The sequence below is a fragment of the Hyla sarda genome, chromosome 9 (assembly GCF_029499605.1).
Source record: "Hyla sarda isolate aHylSar1 chromosome 9, aHylSar1.hap1, whole genome shotgun sequence".
Lineage (NCBI taxonomy): Eukaryota > Metazoa > Chordata > Amphibia > Anura > Hylidae > Hyla > Hyla sarda.
In genome coordinates this window covers 156,737,268-156,756,972 of record NC_079197.1, presented here as the reverse complement: position 1 = coordinate 156,756,972, position 19,705 = coordinate 156,737,268, and the positions used below count along the sequence as shown (strand labels likewise).

The window sequence follows — 19,705 nt, the reverse complement described above, 5'->3', positions numbered from 1 at the left end:
TAAAGTTCTAAATCCTTGTAGAGCTCAGATTATTACTGACAACAGTTCAAGGATTTTTACACTTTTCACCTATGGTTTAAAATCAAAGCCATAGCCCAGAGCTTTCCAAAATGTTCATGTTGGTGACACCCTTTTTGGACGTGCATAGTTTGGTGACGCACTCCTTTCCGTACTGCCAATTGCACGTATCACGTGTGTGCTCACAGGACACCAGTATACAGTATTAACATAACAGATGTGGTTTCTACCCCTCCCCCCTGTGCCATTTCATTACCACTGCACCATTTCATTCCCCCCTCTCTTAAAGGAAAACTGCCAACCTGTTCACCCACACTAAACCCAATACACTAGCTTATAATGTGAGTGGACAGAAGTCCAACGAGGGGGTCACCTACTTAAATATATCCAGTAGGTCCTGAGATATGTCCCCCAAGAGATCCACTGCTAAATTCAGCGAATCGCTGGGGCGGGGGCTTTGCCTGCTTAATTTACATATCCATTGATTGTGACTCCACTTAACTAGGATAAAGGAGGGGCTCCGCCCACTCAATTTACATATTCATTGTCTGACTCCACTAGGATGGGAGTCACAGACAACGGATATGTAAATTAAGCAGGCAAAGCCCCGCCCCCTGTGTGCTATTTGCCGAATTTAGCAGAGGATCTTCTGGGGGACATATCTCAGGACCTACTGGATATATTTAAAGGGGTTCTCCGGTGCTTAAACATCTTATCCCCTATCCAATGGATAGGGGATAAGATTCCTGATCGCGGGAGTCCCACCGCTGGGGACCCCCCGGATCATGCACGCGGCACCCCCTTTGTAATCAGTGTCCGGGGCGTGTTCGCTCCGGGACTGATTACCGGCAACCGCAGGGCCGGCGGCGTGTGACGTCACGCTCCGCCCCTCAATGCAACCCGACGGGAGGGGGCGTGATATCTATCATGCCCCCTCCCGTAGGCTTGCATTGAGGGGCGGAGCCTGATGTCACACGGGGGCGGAGGCGTGACGTCACACGCCGCCCGCCCTGCGGTCGACCATAATCGAACCCGGAGCCAACACGCTCCGGGCACTGATTACAAAGGGGGTGCCGCGTGCATGATCCCGGGGGTCCCCAGCTGCGAGACTCCCACGATCAGGCATCTTATCCCCTATCCTTTGGATAGGGGATAAGATGTTTAAGCACCGGAGAACCCCTTTAAGTAAGGGACTCCTCTTTGACTCCTGTTCACCCACATTATAGCCTAGTGCATTGGGTTTAGTGTGGGTGAACAGGCTGATTGTTTTCCTTTAACACCCTCTGTACTATTTCTTCGTTCCCCTCATCACCTCTCGTATCACTTTATTTCCCCATTATCACCCCCTGTGCCACTCCATTCCCCCCCTTTTCATCTCCTGTGCCACTTCACCCCCCTTCCCCACTCCTTAAAGGGGTACACAGAAAGTTAAACAGATTTGTAAATTAGTTCCAAAAGGAGAAAGAGAACTGGCACTCCTGTATATAAAGGCAGCTATGTTCGGTGTATGGCCCCTTGGGATGGCAGAGGCACTATATAGTGGTGCAGCTCCCTACTGAAAGCACCCGCTCTACGTGCATCCCCCTGTAAAGAACTTGCAAATAAAGCACTGAAGAAAAGTCTGGTGAGTGCAGCCATTTTCTTGCCTTCCATTGTGGATAAGATTTGTAAATGACTTCTATTAAAAAAATCTTTATCCTTCCAGTACTTTTAAACAGCTGTATGCTACAGAGGAAATTCTTTTCTTTTTGAATCTCTTTTTTGTCTTGTCCACAGTGCTCTCTGCTGACACCTAATGCCTATATCAGGAACTGTCCAGAGTAGCATAGATTTGCTATGGGGATTTTCTCCTTCTCTGGACAGTTCCTGACACGGACTGAGGTGTCAGCAGAGAGCACTGTGGTCAAGATAAAAAATAAATTAAAAAAGAAAATAATTTACTCTGTAGCACACAGCTGCTAAAAGGTACTGGAAGGGTAAAGATTTTTTAATAGAAGTCATTTACAAATCTGTTTAACTTTCTGGCACCAGTTGATTTAAAAAAAAATAAAAAAAAAATTTCCACCGGAGCACCCCTTTAATCCTCCTTTGTACCATTACTCAGCAATCCTGGGTCAGTCAGTGCAGCATGGGTCTGACTATTGACGTCCTCCTCCTCTGCTCCTTACAGGGCATCACTCATTGGAAGTCCCGGCAGCCATCGCAGTTCACTAATTTTAAGTGGCCGTGGCGCCAGCTGCCAGTTTAAGATCCGCAGCATGGGCTGTGGCCACATAAGAACAGTGACCGGCGGCGGCTGCTGCTGCAGGATGGTCCTGCGACACACCTGGGGACTGCTGCTGACACACTAATGCGTCACAACTAGAGATGAGCGAACTTGCAGTAAATTCGATTCGTCACGAACTTCTCGGCTCGGCGGTCGCTGTCTTTTCCTGCATGAATTAGTTCAGCTTTCAGGTGCTCCGGTGGGCTGGAAAAGGTGGATACAGTCCTAGGAGACTCTTTCCTAGGACTGTATCCACCTTTTCCAGCCCACCGGAGCACCTGAAAGCTGAACTAATTTACGCAGGATAAGCAATCAACTGCCGAGCCGAGAAGTTCGTGACGAGTCGAATTTACTGTAAGTTCGCTCATCTCTAGTCACAACACCCAATTTGGAAAGCACTGCCATCGGCGACTGTTGGACAGATATAAGAGGTGCCCTCCCTTTCCTGATGATGTTTCTGTCTCAGTGTTTTAGAAATGCCAAGTGAGGAACTCGGGCTCCCCGCCTACAGGAAATGTGACATAGAGGCCTGGATGCCAGGGCGAGGGAAATATGGAGAGGTACATGTTCCAGAATAATAGTTATTTGTGTGGTATTAAAGTATTTATGGCCACAGTAATTGTCTTTACAAGCATGGAGTTTGAACATGTAGTACCAGAGCCTTGCCAGCAGAGAGCGCTGCATGATATCATTATTTGCTTTGCATCCATAAAGCTTACACTATGGGGGGTATTTATCAATTTTGCCTGTTTCTTTTTACCCTTTTTTTTTTTTCACTTTGGTTTTCGTGGACATGCACCAAATTTATCATTTGGTGCAAGTTGTTAGTAATTTTGGCTCAAATGTTGAAATCAGCTGTTCACAGCGCCTTTTACACAGAACTTACCGCCACAGAGGACGTGTATTTTACCCCTTGTGCAGCCATTTCGGAGTCCCCCCTGCAGTATATCAGCAAGCGACATGAGTTATTTTCTTTTGTGGGGTTTATAGTCACCATGTGAAATGGATTTTATTTTCAACTTGGGTAGTTTTTTTGTTATTTTAGTGCAGTGGTCTTCAACCTGCGGACCTCCAGATGTTGCAAAACTACAATTCCCAGCATGCCCGGACAGCCAACGGCTGTCCGGGCATGCTGGGAGTTGTAGTTTTGCAACATCTGGAGGTCTGCAGGTTGGAGACCACTGCTTTAGTGCTTTACCTTTCCTGAACCTGTGCGGCCATGTCCAATGCTGGCTCAACGGAGGGTGAAGGTTCCTCAGAGACAACTATGTCGCAGGATAGTATTGTGCAGCCCCGGAGGCGTCGCTGCTTTCACAAAAAAATTTTTTTAATGTATTTTGACGCTTTTACATTTTCTAACATTGCTAAGTGTGTTTTCCATGTGCAAAATTTCTTGTCAGGGATTTGCGCCAAAAAAACAAAAACGGGATTTGCGCCAAAATTCCGCCAAAGATCGATTGGCGCAAATGATGTACTGACTAAAGTTAAAATCACACACAGGACCGTGTGATTTTGAGAAAGTTGTAAAAAAGTTGACAGTGGAGAAGATGCGCCAAACTTTGGCGCAAAAAGACACTGCACCAAAGTATTGCGCCAAAGTTACGTGAAAAAAAAAACACATAAATCCTTTGGTTAAATACCCCCCAATGTGTGTAATTTATCATTTGCCTCTATTGTACGGTCGTTCTATTACTTATAAGCTCTGTACTTAAATACTACAGTACCAGTTTGTCGCATGATGAATGGAAAGTATTAGCTTCAAAGGAACAAACCAACTCACACGGCGTGCGCAGCGAAAGGCTCACTTAAAGGGGTACTCCACTGCCCAGCGTTTGGAACGAAATGTTCCGAACGCTTAGAACCGGCGCCGGCGACTCGGGACATCATGGCCCTGCCCCTCATGACATCACATCCCGCCCCCTCAATGCAAGTCTATGGGAGAGGGCGTGACGCCCCCTCCCATAGATTTGCATTGAGGGGGCGGGTTTTGACGTCAGGAGTCTCCAGCACCGGCTGTAAGTTTTCGGAACATTTCGTTACAAACGCTGAGCAGCGGAGTACCCCTTTAAGCATTTTTTTTTAGTATTTGATAAGAAATAAAGCTGACCATTTTTGAGCTATGAAGCGATTGCACATAAAAAAAAAAATTTCAAAAAAATTGCGATTCTTACAAACAAAGCCATAGGTAAATTCGAGGAAATTTCCCCCAATTTTATTACAGTTTTTTTTTTTTTTATCTCCATTTATTTTTATTTTTTTCCATCAAGATTTCCAGTGCATCAAACTGCACCGATTTCCAGAGTCGGAGGCTGAACATCATGTATGAGAGACCTAATGGAGAGCTGCGGCATGCCCACACGGTGAGGTTATAAAGAGGATCAGCACCCAGGGGTCTGCTTTATACGGGACCCTGAACCCTGATTACTTCAGGTTATTATGGGCAACACCAGAGTTCTTATAAAAGTTCAGGGATAGAAAGTTACAGGGGTTTTCTATCTCATAACGATCATGTGTAGATTATGAGAAATGTTTTGAATTCACTGATGTTAAACATTTCCTACACTATAGTGATGTTCCTGATGCAGACGGGGATTGAAGGTGCTAATACAGTTTAGGTTAAAGGAGTCCTCCGGCAAAAATTAACTTTAACTGGGCCCCTTGCGATCACCAAGATGAGGAGTGAGTAGTGTGTGGTCTACCGGTGGACGGTACCCCCTCCATTCAATTTTATGGAACCGGCGATGATGCCTGAGAGCTGTACTCAAGTCTTTTTGGTGCTCCCATAGGAATGAATGGGAGTGCATGCTGGCTGTGGCACCTGCTCCTCACTGAGCGCCGGGTCCCATCCCGATGATCACAGGGGCTCCCGCAGCGCTTCTATATATCTTGCCCCCCCCCCCCGCAGCGCATTTATATAGTTATTGTCCGCCACAGCGCATGTGTATATATATTCCCCCCCCCCCCCGCAGCGCTATCATAAGCCCCTGGCAGCGCTATGAAGAGTTTTCTGAAGAGTTCCACTGAAAGAATACTTGTCATTCATAGCGCTGCGGTGGCATATGTACATAGAAGCACTGTGGGGGACAGATAACTCTGTATGTCTGGCCCCCACAGCGCTTCTATAATCATATGCCTCCGCAGCGCTATGAATGAAAGGTATTCTAACAGCAGCTGCTGATAGAATACTTGTTATTCATAGCGCTGCGGGGGCATATGATTATAGAAGCGCTGTGGGGGCCAGACACGGATATATGTCTGACCCCCGCAGCGCATTTATATACAGATGCTGCCGCAGCGCTATGATTGACAAGTATTCTTTCAGCAGCGCATCGGGCCGGCCAAATGCACTGCTCATAGAATGCTTTTCTTACATAGCGCTGTGGGGGGTGGCGGGGGGAATATATACACACATGCCGGGGACAATACCTATATAAATGTCCTGCAGGGAGCAAGACTTATATAGCGCAGCAGGGGGCAAGATATAGAGGCACTGCTTCTATATATCTTTCTCCACTGCAGCGCTCCTATTTGAAAACCCCGCCGGGAGCCCTGAATTGCTCCTCAGCACCGGCCATTCAGGGCTCCCAGCGGGGAATTAAAAAATGAAATTAAAAGTACACTGTACATCGCTGGGGAGGACCGTTCCGCCCGCTCCCCTGCTTAATAAATTCTGATCGGATCTGGTCTCAGAATTGAGACCCAGTGCAATCAATCCCTCAGCCCCTGTACTACTGCCCCCAACATGGAACAGTAGTCGGTTTTGGGGGGGGTCGGTTTTGAATAATCTACCGACAGCTCAAAATTCACATGTTTTCCTGTGAGTTTTTCATCCTACTCTGAGTGTTGTTTTTTTCTTTTTTGTCGGGAACACGCCCCTTTTTTGGCTAACCACACCCATTTCGATGGGTTTAAAAAAACACTCTGATGGTATTTTGTGTCGGGAAATCGTGTCGCACAAAGTTTTGCATGGGCTGTGCGACAAATTTGGTAGCACAACCCGAGAAAGAGAGTCGGGTTGACATTAGTAAATCAGGGCCAATGTGTATGGCTGTGTCTGCGATCGTCAGACGATAGTTTGTTCAACCATCCACTTCTATCTATTGTATATGGCCACCTAATGTGTATCTATCACTAGACATGATTACAGTCTAGCAGGGATTAGTGTCCCCATTCAAGGTATAACTTTGTCAGTGAATTCTGAGGATATATAAATAATATAACTCTGTGTATGTTCCATCATCACTTCCAAACGGCTAAAGATATTAACATGAAACTTGGTCACATGTTACTTCTATGTCAACAACAAACATAGGATAGGTGATTTAACCCTTACCTACTCCCACTTGTGAGGGTCGGAGTTTTTGTTTAAAGTCCCATACAAGTCTATGGGAAATGTATGTTCCAGCATAACAACTCGGTCACATGTTACTTATATGTCAAACAAAAATATCTAATAGTTAAATTAACCCTAACCTACCACCATATATGAAGGATGGGGTTTTTGTTTCAAGTCCCATGCTAGTATATACCGTAGAACTTCTGGTACCTTACTCCACAAGCTCCGCTCTGCATCTCCTGGTGAATGCGTCAGTCCGGCTGGCAAGCCACACCCTCCCTGCATGCCATGTCCTATCTTACAGATACACGGCCATCTTTTAAGCCACAACCCTTTTATTTTCAGTTTACAATGTCTTCATCATAACTAAGCCTCACCTGAGGTTTGGATTTGGGGTCGGGATAAGGGATCGACCGATATCGTTTTTTTAGGGCCGATACCGATAATCGGTGTAGGTTAGGGCCGATAGCCGATAACTTATACCGATATTCCGGTATAATTTATTGGCTATTTATCCCCCCGCGACACCGCTGCAGATCATTGATTTAAAGCAGGCGCTTTAAATCAATGCACTGCAGTGGCTTTTGCGGTGCCATAGGCTGCCGCCGCCACCCGCTTCTCTTCCCCTGCCTGTCCGGGGGTCCTGAGACCTATCACCGCCACCACGCCCCCCCCCCCCCCACCCCGACCCGCCGCACCACAACCGCCGCACCCCAGCCCGGCCCCATTGCCTCCCCCATCCCCGGTTTTATAATTACCTGTTCCCGGGGTCCACTCTACATCTGGCTCCAGTGGCGTCCTCCTGAACTGTCACGTCGCGCACGTCACTGCGCACAGCGTAACGCAGGACGCAGCAGGATCAAGAAGAAGCGTGGGTCCCGGGAACAGGTAATTATAAAACCAGGGATGGGGGAGGCAATGGGGCCGGTGCGGTGGGGGGTGCAGTGCGGCGGGGCGGTGGGGGTGGGTGGTTTGGCGGGTGGTTGCGGTGCGGTGGGGGCGGTGCGGGGGCGTGGCATTATCGGCTTATCGGCAAGGTAATTGCCGATACCGATAATGCCCAAAATCGTGATTATCAGCCGATAATATCGGCCATACCGATAATCGGTCAATCCCTAGTCAGGATGTAAGGACAAGATATGAGGACAAAAGCTTCCTCCTTTGTTGTAAGGATATGGTAAGAAAAACCGGGCAGTGCTGGGTACTCTGCTAGTTCTGTATAAAAAGCGTTTTGCAGGCGTTCCCCAAGTGTCATGGGTCTGCTGTGCCCCAGGGCCACAATGCCTTTCTGTTCATTGTCACACAGGGCTCATCTGCCAGCGGTGCCAGTGTCAATCACCAGGAGGAGCTGGTATTGCTGCCCAGGGGCAATCCGGACCCCAGGCCGCACCTCTCTGACATATGGGAACAGTCTACAAAGCCTTTTATTTTTTGCAGAATAAATCCACTAAGAGATGCTTTGAATGAGAACACTTATCACTTATCCCTTCTAGACTGTGTCAGTAATTCAAGTGACAGATTTAATGGTGCAGGACAAAACGGAGCTACTGTGTATCCTCTATAATTTCTCTGTCAAGGACTGTGTTTGGGAAATGTTGTATACCACTCAATGCTGGAGGTGAGGCCGACCTTTATCTCTGTATAAGCTTTATCTCTTTATACCTTCAGATCAATGGCACTGCTTGTGCTGTCCCCCGATTAATCATTGCCATTCTGGAATCCAACCAGTTAAAGGTGAGTTCTACATTAACCCTTTACTTTCCCTGCTTACGCCATGAACACCTCCTTACCTATATGCACGTGAGCAGCCAGGACTACATGTTTAGCACAGCTTGAGGTTCTAGGGTCCTGTATAGGCTGCACTACCATACACCGCCTATTGACTGGTGTGGTGCTGTCCATAGACAAGAGATCACTGTTAAACACTTATTGCTTCATGACGCATAAGTATTTCATGGGGTCATTAAGGACATATAGAGGGGGCTCCTGACTTAAAGGTGTGCTCCGGGGGAAAACAAATGCTTTAAGATCAACTGGTGCCAGAAATGTATTCAGATTTGTAAATTACTTCAGTGTAAAAATCTTAAGCTTAACAGTACTTTCCAGCTGCTGTATGCTCCACAGGTAGTTGTGTAGTTCTTTCCAGTCTGACCACAGTGCTCTCTGCTGACACCTCTGTCCATGTCAGGAACTGTCCAGAGCAGGAGAGGTTTGCTATGGGGATTTGCTTGTACTCTGGACAGTTCGTGACATGGACAGAAGTGGCAGCAGAGAGCACTGTGCTCAGATTTGAAAGAATTATGCAACTTCCTCTAGAGCATACAGCAGCTGATAAGTACTGGAAGGATTAATATTTTTTAAATAGAAGTAATTTACAAATCTGTATAACTTTCTTGCACCAGTGGATTTAAAAACATTTGTTTTTCAACAGTGTTCCCATTCATATTCCCTACTTTATATCTAGCGGCCCCCAGCTGATTTCAGTAGCAAGGTGCCGTGACAAATAGTCGGCATGCAGCGATCAACCCTTTAGATGCCAGCTGACAAAGTTGACTGAGGCATCAAAAGGTCCATTAGAACAGTCGGTGGTGGTGCGGCAGGTTGGGTCAGCCAACAGCAACTAGATCTCGGAGAGTTTAACCATTACCACGGCAGCCCGAGGCCTCACCTACTCTTGTACAGCTGCCAAGGATCTTCTATTGATGATATGGCAGTTTTCAATAAATGAAAAAAAAAAAAAAAAAATCAAAAAATGTTTTTTTTTTTTTTTTGTCAGCCAAAGGCTGTCAGTGCATGCTGGGGGTTGTAGTTTTGCAACAGCTGGAGGCACCCTGGTTGGGAAATACTTGAATATAATTTAAGGCATCCATGTGTCCATGCTGAGGTCTGTCTCCCCTCCATACCCGCATCCTCCTCCCCTTATTCCTTATGTAGCGCTGCACTTATATTCATGGGGTTCTTCTTTAGGATGGCAGAGTGCGTATCCCTGAGGTCTTACAACCATTCATGGGCTCTGACGTCATACAAAAACCACCGTACGCTCCGCAGAAATACATCGGACCAAACCAAAAAAAGAAACCCAACAAGATGCTGTGACCTTGTGTCTGGACGGAGAAGACTGAGCGGGGATGGATAATGGACTCTGAGAACCTGCCCCAGCTCCATGTTACATGTTGTAAATACAATTCAATAAATTATGTATCTTTACAAATCATAAATGTATCCACCGTTACATCTGCTATAGGTCAGTAATAGTAAGTGACAAATGAACCGCTTCGACCCTATAACCGTGGCTAACTGCATCCGCCACCGTGGGGCGCTCTCCACAATCATATGTTCAAAGCTCCCATTGATTTTAAAGGAGTATTCTGATGATATTTAATTTATCCCCTGTTCTTTGGAGAGGGGATAAGTTATAGATCCCCGGAGATCCGAGCGCTGGGACCCCAGCGATCTCCTGAACGGAGCCCCGGCAGTTTGCTGGAAGGGGGCGTGTCGACCCCCACACGGACTGGTGGACGACACGCCCCCTCCATGTACCCCATAAATAAAGATATACATGGAGGGGGTGTGCAGGCCACGGCTTCCTGCGGGGGTCACTTCTGGCAAACTGCCGGGGTCCCAGCACTCGGACCCCCACAGTCTATTACTTATCCAACCAGACTACTCCTTTAAAATTAGCCAAATAAATCAATGTGTGGTTAGCTCCCTTATCCCCTATCCAAAGGATAGGGGATAAGTGGTAGATCTCAGGGGTTCAGAGTGCTGGGACCCCCCACGTTCTCCTGATCAGAGCCCTGGCAGGGGGCGTGCCGACCCCCGCACGGAGCGCTGGCTGCCCTCGCCCTCTCCATGTATCCCATAGGGTCAGAACGGCCCCTTCCGGCAGACTGCCAGGGCTCTGTTCAGGAGATCTATAACTTACCTTCCTTTGGATAGGAGAAGTTAGTTTTCCCTGCACTACTCCTTTTAAGCTAGAATTTGTGACATCAGAAAAAGATCTATGGTTTACATACATTTTAAACTTTTTTAAGAATTTTTAGTGATGATTTTTCAATTTACTATCTATATTATAAATCTATCCAGAATGAAAACGGTAAGATTTCAGGACACCGAGCTGAAAACTAAGCTGAGGCTTCCTGTTCTGTCTGTGATGATAAGGAGGAGGCTGCTGGGAAGTGATCTGTACAGAACTGCAGGGAAAGATGACATTAGATTGTAGAGAAGACAATAGATAACGCTCACAGCTCAGCCTACCCCTCCCTGTGGAATGACCTTTCCAAAGATCACAGAGTACGCCCAGTAACATTTCCAATTGTGCATGGTATGGCTCCAGTTGTTGGACACCTATGTCCATGGGGCTTGCTGGAATGCAATGGAATTTCTAAATGTTATAAGCAGCTCAGGAAAGATGGCAGCCCCCATAAAAAAATTAAAAAAAAAATTATGATTGGAGAAAAAAAATCTAGGCCATAGATTCCCTTTTTAAATAGTTGTGTGAAATATATGAAAATGACAGCCTGCAAGAGTTATAGAATTACAAAACACAACACTCTCCTGTCTTATGATGGACACCATGGGACCCCTAAGGCCAGTCACTGGGTGCAGTATATTTGGGCACATTCTGCCAGAAGAGGATTCTGGACTAAAGAGTAAAACAGATGTGTTATTTTATTACCCTAATAGTTTAGTATTTTCTAATTTTAAGTTACTGTCACTTAAAGGGGTACTCCGGTGCTTACACATCTTATCGCCTATCCAAAGGATAGGGGATGAGATGCCTGATCATGGGAGTCCTGCCGGTGGGGACCCCCGTGATCTTGCACGCGGCACCCCGTTTGTAATCAGTCCCTGGAGCGTGTTCACTCCAGGTCTGATTACCGGCGACTAGAGGGCGGGCGGCGTGTGACATCACGCCCCCGTGTGATGTCCCCACTCCGCCCTTCAATGCATGTCTATGGGAGGGTGGAGTGACAGCGTGATGTCACACGGGGGCGGAGGCGTGAGGTCACACGCAGCCGGCCCTGTAGTCGCTGTAGCTCCGGGGACTGATTACAAACAGGGTGCCGCGGGCGTCCCCAGAAGAATCGCGGGCGTCCCCAGAAGAATTTCCTCTGTAGTATTCAGCAGCTAATAAGTACTGGAAGGATTAAGATTTTTTTAATATAAGTAATTCACAAATCTTATACAAAAAAAGATTGCAGCAGCACGCTTGGTCAAAAAATGGAGGCTCTTAGCGCACTTTTTGATCAAAACGTTTCCCCCCCATCCACCACGCGGAGGTGGCCTCATTTCGGATGGGACCCTAACACTCATTCTGAGCCGAACACTCACCTCTTGCTGGGCATATAGCCTCTGACTGGGTGACATGCTGAATCCATTATCAATGTAAATTAAAATACCTCCTGTGAAAAAGCACCCGTGTATTAGGTAGTTGTGCTGGCTATTTTTCTTTTTCTTTTTTTGCAATTTAGGGGGAGTGGCACCCTCTTTAGCTGTGCACCCCTCCCCTTTTTCACAGAAGGTGTTTTAATTTAAATTGATAATGAATCCAGCATGTCACCCAGTCAGAGGCTATATGCACAGCAAGAGGTGAGTGTTAGGCTCAGAATGAGTGTTAGGGTCCCATCCGAAATGAGGCCACCTCCGCGTGGTGGATGGGGGGAAACGTTTTGATCAAAAAGTGCGCTAAGAGCCTCCATTTTTTGACAAGAGTGTTGCTGCAATATTCTTTTTTTTTTAGTATACTCTGTATTTGCCAAAGCAGCGTGCACCCGTGTTTTAGGTAGTTGTGCTGGCTGTTTTTCTTTTTAATTTACAAATTTACTGTTTAACTTTCTGGCACAAGTTGATATATAAAAAAAAAAGTTTTCCACTGGAGTACCCCTTTAAGTTATCTATAGCTGCACCTGAAAACTATCTGCTGTTGTCTTCATTCGTTAGAACTCCACTTCCAAGATTGCTTGCGTGGTTGTGTATATGTCGTAGGATTGGGAGACAGCCCCGGCTGGCGGCGTCTCAACTCATCTCCCTTAGAACTCCGGAATCGCACTCCTTGTGAGTGACTTCACTACTGGTTGCAGAGGAGGACAAAAATTCCAACGTGTTTCTGTAACCTGCCTGTCACCTTCGTCTGGGATGCAATCATTTAACTATATTCATTCCTGGAGGAACGGAGGAGATTGCATCCCAGAGGAAGGTGACAGGCAGGTTACCGAAATGCGTTGGACCTTTTTTTTTTTTTTTTTTTTTTTTTTTAGTCCTCCTCTGCAACCAGTAGTGACACATCTGGAGGATCACCGTTGAATAGCATTACAGGAGATATGTCAAAGTAAGCACTTTATATATATTTTTTCTTATTTTTTACCCTGTGGTTCAAGCGCTGGTATTACTTATATTATCAGCAAGTAAAAAGGCAGACTTCTGGCTCCTGACAAGGTAAAATCCAAGGTTTATTTAGATCTGATGGCAGAAGATTGGTCCTCTGTGGCCATAAAGGGATGGATATGATCACCAACAATACTCAGGTAGGTTGTGGTGTTTATACCAGGCTCAGTTGGTACTAAGGGGCTCAAAGTGTGGCAAGAAAATGTCCCCCCACCATTACACCCCCACCAGCCTGAACCACTGATACAAGGCAGGAAGGATCCATGCTTCATGTTATTTACGCCACATTCTGACCCTGACATCTGAATGTCAATGCTGGAATCGAGACTCATCAGACAATATTCCTCCAGTCTTTTATTGTCCGATTTTAGTGACTTGTGTGAATTATAGCCTCAATTTCCTGTTCTTAGCTGACAGGAGCGGCACCCGGAGTGGTCTTCTGCTGCTGTAGCCCATCTGCACCAAGGTTGGCCATGTGTGGTCAGAGATGGTATTCTGCATAACGTAGTTTTAACCAGTGGTTATTTGACACAAATGAGGATCTCCAGCTGTCCATATTCCTTAAACAAGTAACTTTATTTCAAGTCTCAAAAAGCTTCATCCATACAAAAAGAGACATTTAAAAAGCTTTGATGCGTTTCGATCAGAATGATCTCAATCATAGATGATTGTTTGCTATTGCCGTGGCCTTGCTCCGGGCCATCCGTGTGTTGGTGTGTTGTAGGACTTGTGACAGTGGTTATTTGAGTTACTTTTTGCCTTTCAGTCATCTGGAACCATTCTGCCCATTCTCCTCCTCAGAACTGCCGCTCATTGGATATTTTCTCTCTTTTTGGCCCATTCCCTATAAACCCTAGAGATGGTTGTGGTAAAATCCCAGTAGATCAGCAGGTTCTGAAATACTCAGACCGGCCCGTCTGGCACCATCAACCATGCTACGTCCAAAGTCACTTAAATACCCTTGGGGTCTAGTCACACAGCAGAATGTCCGCTTGCATTCTGCCTCATATGAAAGCCCAATAGCTGTCTATGGGATTCCGCACTTCCGCATTGGCTGTCCGGGCATGCTGGGAGATGTAGTTTTGCAACATCTGGAGGTCCGCAGGTTGAAGACCACTGGTATAGGAGGTAATACTCACGTGTCCCCGCCACTCCGGAATGTCTCTGCTGCCCGGGATCCACGCTCTCCGTCGCCACCATCACGTCGCTATGCACGCCGCTCCTATTGGATGACGGGACGGCGTGCGCGACAATGTGATGACGTCGAAGGAGAGCGCCGCCCATGCAGGGGGATCCTGGCACGGAGCAGACACCAAGGAGGCAGGTAAGGTCCCTCCCGGTGGCCTGTAAGCTGTTCCGGACGCCACGATTTCACCGCCTCAGTCCCGAACAGCCCGACTGAGCAGCCGGGTTAGTGTCACTTTCGCTTCAGACGCGGCGGTCAGCTTTGATCGCAGCGTCTGAAGGGTTAATACAAGGCATCACCGCGATCGGTGATGTCCTGTATTAGCTGCGGGTCCCGGCTGTTGATGGCTGCAGGGACCGACCCGATAGGACAGGGTTTTAATGTGTATTTGCTGTATAAGACGCAGTTTTGGGGAAGAAAAAGTGTGTCTTATATGGCGAAAAATACGGTATAAAGTGCGTCTTATATGGCGAAAAATACGGTATATACATCGTACTGTGCAAACAATATGGATTTTGCCAATGCGGATCACGCAAGGGGATCCTTGCAGAATTGAATGGGCATGCCTGACCTTTTTTGGAGGGGGGGGGGGGGGTACATACAGGGACGGCGAGCAGCCATATGTAATCCGTAGCTCCTGCAGGTAAGTAAAGCGTGACTCCAGCAAATGTCATTGCAGTTTTGTTGCATAGTAAATGCCGTCTGACTCAATGACTCTCCCAATATCCATATTATAAAGCGAGACAACACCACAATACGGTCTGGAACGTAGAGGCTCCGGGCTTGTTTCCATCCCCATCCAGGTGGCAGGCAGGAGCCCCTGCAGCTAACATTTTACAAACAAAGCCAAACACAATGGCGAGGAGGAGGACACCTGCCAGGGATCTGCGGCGAACAATGGTAAGAGGCGGATGAAACGGCGACTATTTATACAATAACTGCAGGTCTGCCGCCCGCGCCAGACATTAATTCTCCCTCCTATTCTTTCACGTGCAAAACAGTACGTTGGCCGCATTGTGACTCAGCGTGCGACTGGACGGAGCCAAATGTCAGGAAGGTCTTATATAACCTGCAATAGGATTGCGTGCAGTGCGCCCCCTCCGCTCATGGGGTGTGTGGGTCCCACAATAAATGTTTTTTTTTATTATTATTAAATAAATAAAAATATTAATTATTAAAAAATAATATAAAATAAAAAAAATTATGAATAGTTAAATATAATAATGATTTTTTTTTTTTTTCCTTAGAAACAGCACTGCTCTTGTCTATAGGTTGTAGATAGTATTGCAGCTCAGACCAAGTCATATCCCTGGGGGAAGGTTGAAGTAGGTATAAATTTAGCAGAATGTAGTTGGTATAGTCTATCCCAGTGTTTCCCAATTAGGGTGCCTCCAGCTGTTGCAAAACTATAACTACCAACATGCCCGGACAGGCTCTGTGGCAGTGTTTCCCAACCAGGGTGCCTCCAGCTGTTGCAAAACTACATCTGCCAGCATGCCCGGACAGCCTTTGGCTCTGTGGCAGTGTTTCCCAACCAGGGTGTCTCCAGCTGTTGCAAAACTACAACTCCCAGCATGCCCGGACAGCCTTTGGCTCTGTGGCAGTGTTTCCCAACCAGGGTGTCTCCAGCTGTTGCAAAACTACAACTACCAGCGTGCCCGGAGAGCCTATGGCGACGGTCCCTTTTCTCAGTAAGTGCAGGGGCGTAACAAAGTCCAAAACAATAAGCCCAACTGTACGGAGGTCAGGGGAACAGCTCAGGACACAAAAAGTTACCAAACGTGGGAGTAAAGACAGGACAAAATTGGTCTTAGAGGCATTGCTCAAAAATGGCATAAACTTGACCACGGGCATTGCACAGGACGACAAAAACTTAATTTGGTATACAACTGGAGAACACTTTTCAGCACTGCCATGTGCCTTCCTTAGGTCCACCAGAATAATTAATTCAGCGTCCTGATGTGATACTGTGTAGCCGTGATCTGTCAAGAGTTAACGAAAGCACAATACAATAAACAGACAAGCAGACGAAAAGAACAACAAAGCAATGGCAGACAGGCTGGAGATTGGATGCTGGATGGAGATTGCTGCGAGCCAGGGAGCAAAGTGCTTAAAGGGGTACTCCAGTGGAAAACTTTTTTTTTTGTAAATTACTTCCATTGGCATGATGCTAATCTGATGAAGGAGGAGATACCCTCTGAAACGCGTTATTGGAAGCAAATAAATACAGTGCCTTTTGGCACTTTTCTCTTTACACTTTTGTGCTGTATACTTTGGTCGTGAGCAGCGCCTCCATAGGGTCCGTCCTTTTTTCTTGAGGAACTGTCAAGAGCAGAAGAAAATCCCTATAGCAAACATAGGCTCCCCTAAAATGGACAGAGGTGTCAGCAGAGAGCACTGTGGTCGTGACAGAAAATAAATCTAAAAGAAAATAATTTCCTCTGTAGTATACAGCCGCTAATAAGTACTGGAAGGATTAAGATTTTTAATAGATGTAATTTACAAATCTGTTTAACTTTCTGGCACCAGTTGATTTAAAAAAAAAAAAAAAAGTTTTCCACTGTAGTACCCCATTAAGTGCTGGCATCTCCCTGCTTCTTCTGCTGATCGTTGGGGTCTGAACATTCAGACCTTGACTGATCAAAACTTCTTCTTCATTTTTTTTCTAATGAGGGGGCACTTCAAGTGTTTAAAGGGGTTATCCAGGAAAAAACTTTTTGAGATATATATATATATATATATCAACTGGCTCCAGAAAGTTAAACAGATTTGTAAATTACTTCTATTAAAAATCTTAATCCTTTCAGTACTTATGAGCTGCTGAAGTTGAGTTGTTCTTTTCTGTCTAAGTTCTCTCTGATGACACCTGTCTCGGGAACCGCCCAGTTTTGAAGCAAATCCCCATAGCAAACCTCTTCTACTCTGTGCAGTTCCCAAGACAAGCAGAGATGTCAGCAGAAAGCACTGTTGCCAGACGGAAAACAACAACTCAACTTCAGCAGCTGATAATTATTGAAAGGATTAAAAATTTAAAATAGAAGTCATTTACAAATTTGTTTAACTTTCTGGAGCCATTTTTTTCCTGGAATACCCTTTAAGACATTGGTGGGCAACAATTGACACTCTCTCTGTGCCTCCTGTTTTTAATTCTATACTTCTACTGTACTGTGGATATGTAAGATCCAACCTCGGAGGGAGTCATGGGTGAAACTAGGGCAGTGGTCTTGGCCAAAAAGTAAGACTTGATAATGAACAATTGCAATGGGATTATTTGTTATTGGAGTTTACCTTTTTAATGCTTTTTTATACTGTGTAACACAATATACATGTGATCTAAATTCCCCGCCATATTATTTATTTATTTGATGCGAGGAAGAAAAATTGATGGCACTCACCTATAAAACGGTAGACTTTATTGATTCTTTAAAAAATGGTGCTGGCTCATGACTGGTCGGGAGACAGAAAAACCGCTGCAGCGGTTTTTCTGTCTCCCGACCAGTCATGAGCCAGCACCGTTTTTAAAGAATCAATAAAGTCTACCATTTTATAGGTGAGTGCCATCAATTTTTCTTCCTCGCATCTATTAAACGAAAGCTATTTTTCATTCATGTGCACCCCTATTGGTCTTTTTTCTCCCCCACTCACTAGGTAAAATATTTATCGTTTCTCGGGCTATATTATTATACCGAATTGGTGGTGCCATCCCACTTTTTCCTCAATATATGCCTTATTTATTTATTTGTATATATTATATTATATATTTTCTGCCTTAATGCATATGTGCACTCAGCTATAAGCGGAAAGAAATAAGGTGATGGATTGCTTATTTATGATGGATGGAGCCACCTGCTTGGGAGGGGGTGTACAATGAGCCACAGGTAACAAGCAGGCAGATGGAGGGGGTGTCAATATGACGACATTCTCATTGCACTCTGCCAGCTATATAATCCGCAGCTACAGAGAGACTGTGCAAACTGTGGTCCAGCCCGGGGCTCCGGCTATCTGCATCGTTCCTGTGTCTGCGTCACAACAGCCTGGGCTGAAGGATTACCACTACTACCACCACCATCATCATCACCAGCAGCAGCCGCACATCCACAATGGGTCCTGTGACGTGTTTACTGCTAGCAGCTGTCTGCATGCAAGGTAAGAACTGCAGGCTGCCAAGTGCTCTTCCCCTCCGCTCTGACGATGGAGACCCCTCCAAGGTGAGACCCGGATCTGCAATAATACATGACAAGACTGGAGAGATCCCCGAGAAGAAGAACTTATTAAAAATCCATTTATATTCCAAATACGTGACCTTAAAAAATACACGTCAACCTCCAGGGACACATTTCCTATTCCTAGGTTCATATATTATACATGATCTATCGCAGATAATGTCATTATAATCCCTTGAGTTTATTGTCTGTATTCGCGGTAATTACGGTTATCGCTATAAGATGTTCTATAAGGAGAATTGTCACCATCAATATATTATTAGGATAGATTGCTTTACATTTGTGGTTGGCAACCGTGGCTACATCTACCATTTTTGTACATTATGGGGGAGATTTATCATTGCTGTTAGAGCATTTATTTTGTCTATGTTTTGGCGCAGTTCAGGCGCAAGCAGAATATTTAGCGACTTTTATGCGTCTTTTGATATAGACAGTTTCACTCTTTTTCCTGCCCGTAGAACTTTTTCTTTTTGACCCTGCAGTGGTCCCGTATTTATCATTTGCGACTTTTGTCAAAAGTTCCTATTTTGTGCGCAAAGGTACTTTTTTAGGCGCAAAGCTGCACCACCTACCAGTAGGCGTGAGAATCACTTCTACCTTCCACAATTCAACCTTTAACCTCTCGTGGACAACAGCGTGTCAATCCCCTTCTCAGGAGCTGAGCGCGGGTCATAGCTGGGTGGTCCTGGCGGCTATCTGCCACCAGGACCCGTCTCTAATGCCAGACACCACTGATCACGGTGATGCCTGGCTTTAACCCCTTAGACACCACAATCAAATTTGATTGTAGCATCTAAAATGCAAGTAAAAATGTCCCGGCAGCTCTGTGAAATTCAGGACCCGGGAAAGTGTCTACTTCCCTCCCTCACAAGCGTCTAGATAAAGTGTATGTGGTAGAGCTTTTCCCACCACAGCAGAGCTGCGCAAAATTCATCATCCTGCTGCACCTTCTTGATAAATAAGATGGACGCTAGTCAAACCCACCACCCAAATAAACGTGGGGAAATAGCTCTACCGTAGACATTCTGTGATAAATCTGGGCCTATATCCATTCGTTTTTATGATGACCTGAAGTTTATATTGACTTCTGGTGACCAAGGCCCAGATTTATCACAGAATGTCTACGGTAGAGCTATTTCCCCACGTTTATTTGGGTGGTGGGTTTGACTAGCGTCCATCTTATTTATCAAGAAGGTGCAGCAGGATGATGAATTTTGCGCAGCTCTGCTGTAAAACTGTCTATATCATAAGACGTATAAAAGTCGCTAAATATGCTGCTTGCGCCTGAA

At 45.8% G+C, this 19,705-nt stretch overlaps 2 protein-coding genes across 3 annotated transcripts in view; both read left to right on the top strand.

Annotated features, from left to right (window-relative positions):
* The window catches only part of SARS2 (seryl-tRNA synthetase 2, mitochondrial), a 33,492-nt gene extending 23,658 nt beyond the window's left edge, over positions 1-9,834 (top strand). Inside the window, exons 13-16 of the mRNA XM_056541061.1 lie at positions 2,751-2,844; positions 4,552-4,644; positions 8,289-8,354; positions 9,588-9,834. Coding sequence (XP_056397036.1) covers positions 2,751-2,844; positions 4,552-4,644; positions 8,289-8,354; positions 9,588-9,716 — 382 coding nt within the window. The 3' untranslated portion in view covers positions 9,717-9,834. The remainder of the gene's footprint in view (positions 1-2,750; positions 2,845-4,551; positions 4,645-8,288; positions 8,355-9,587) is intronic.
* An 8,240-nt stretch (positions 9,835-18,074) lies between these two features.
* The window catches only part of CCER2 (coiled-coil glutamate rich protein 2), a 32,611-nt gene continuing 30,980 nt past the window's right edge, over positions 18,075-19,705 (top strand). The window contains exon 1 of one of the 2 annotated variants that reach the window (XM_056540191.1): positions 18,075-18,339. In XM_056540191.1, coding sequence (XP_056396166.1) covers positions 18,294-18,339 — 46 coding nt within the window. In that variant the 5' untranslated portion in view covers positions 18,075-18,293. The remainder of the gene's footprint in view (positions 18,340-19,705) is intronic. The other variant, XM_056540190.1, reaches the window with a different exon arrangement.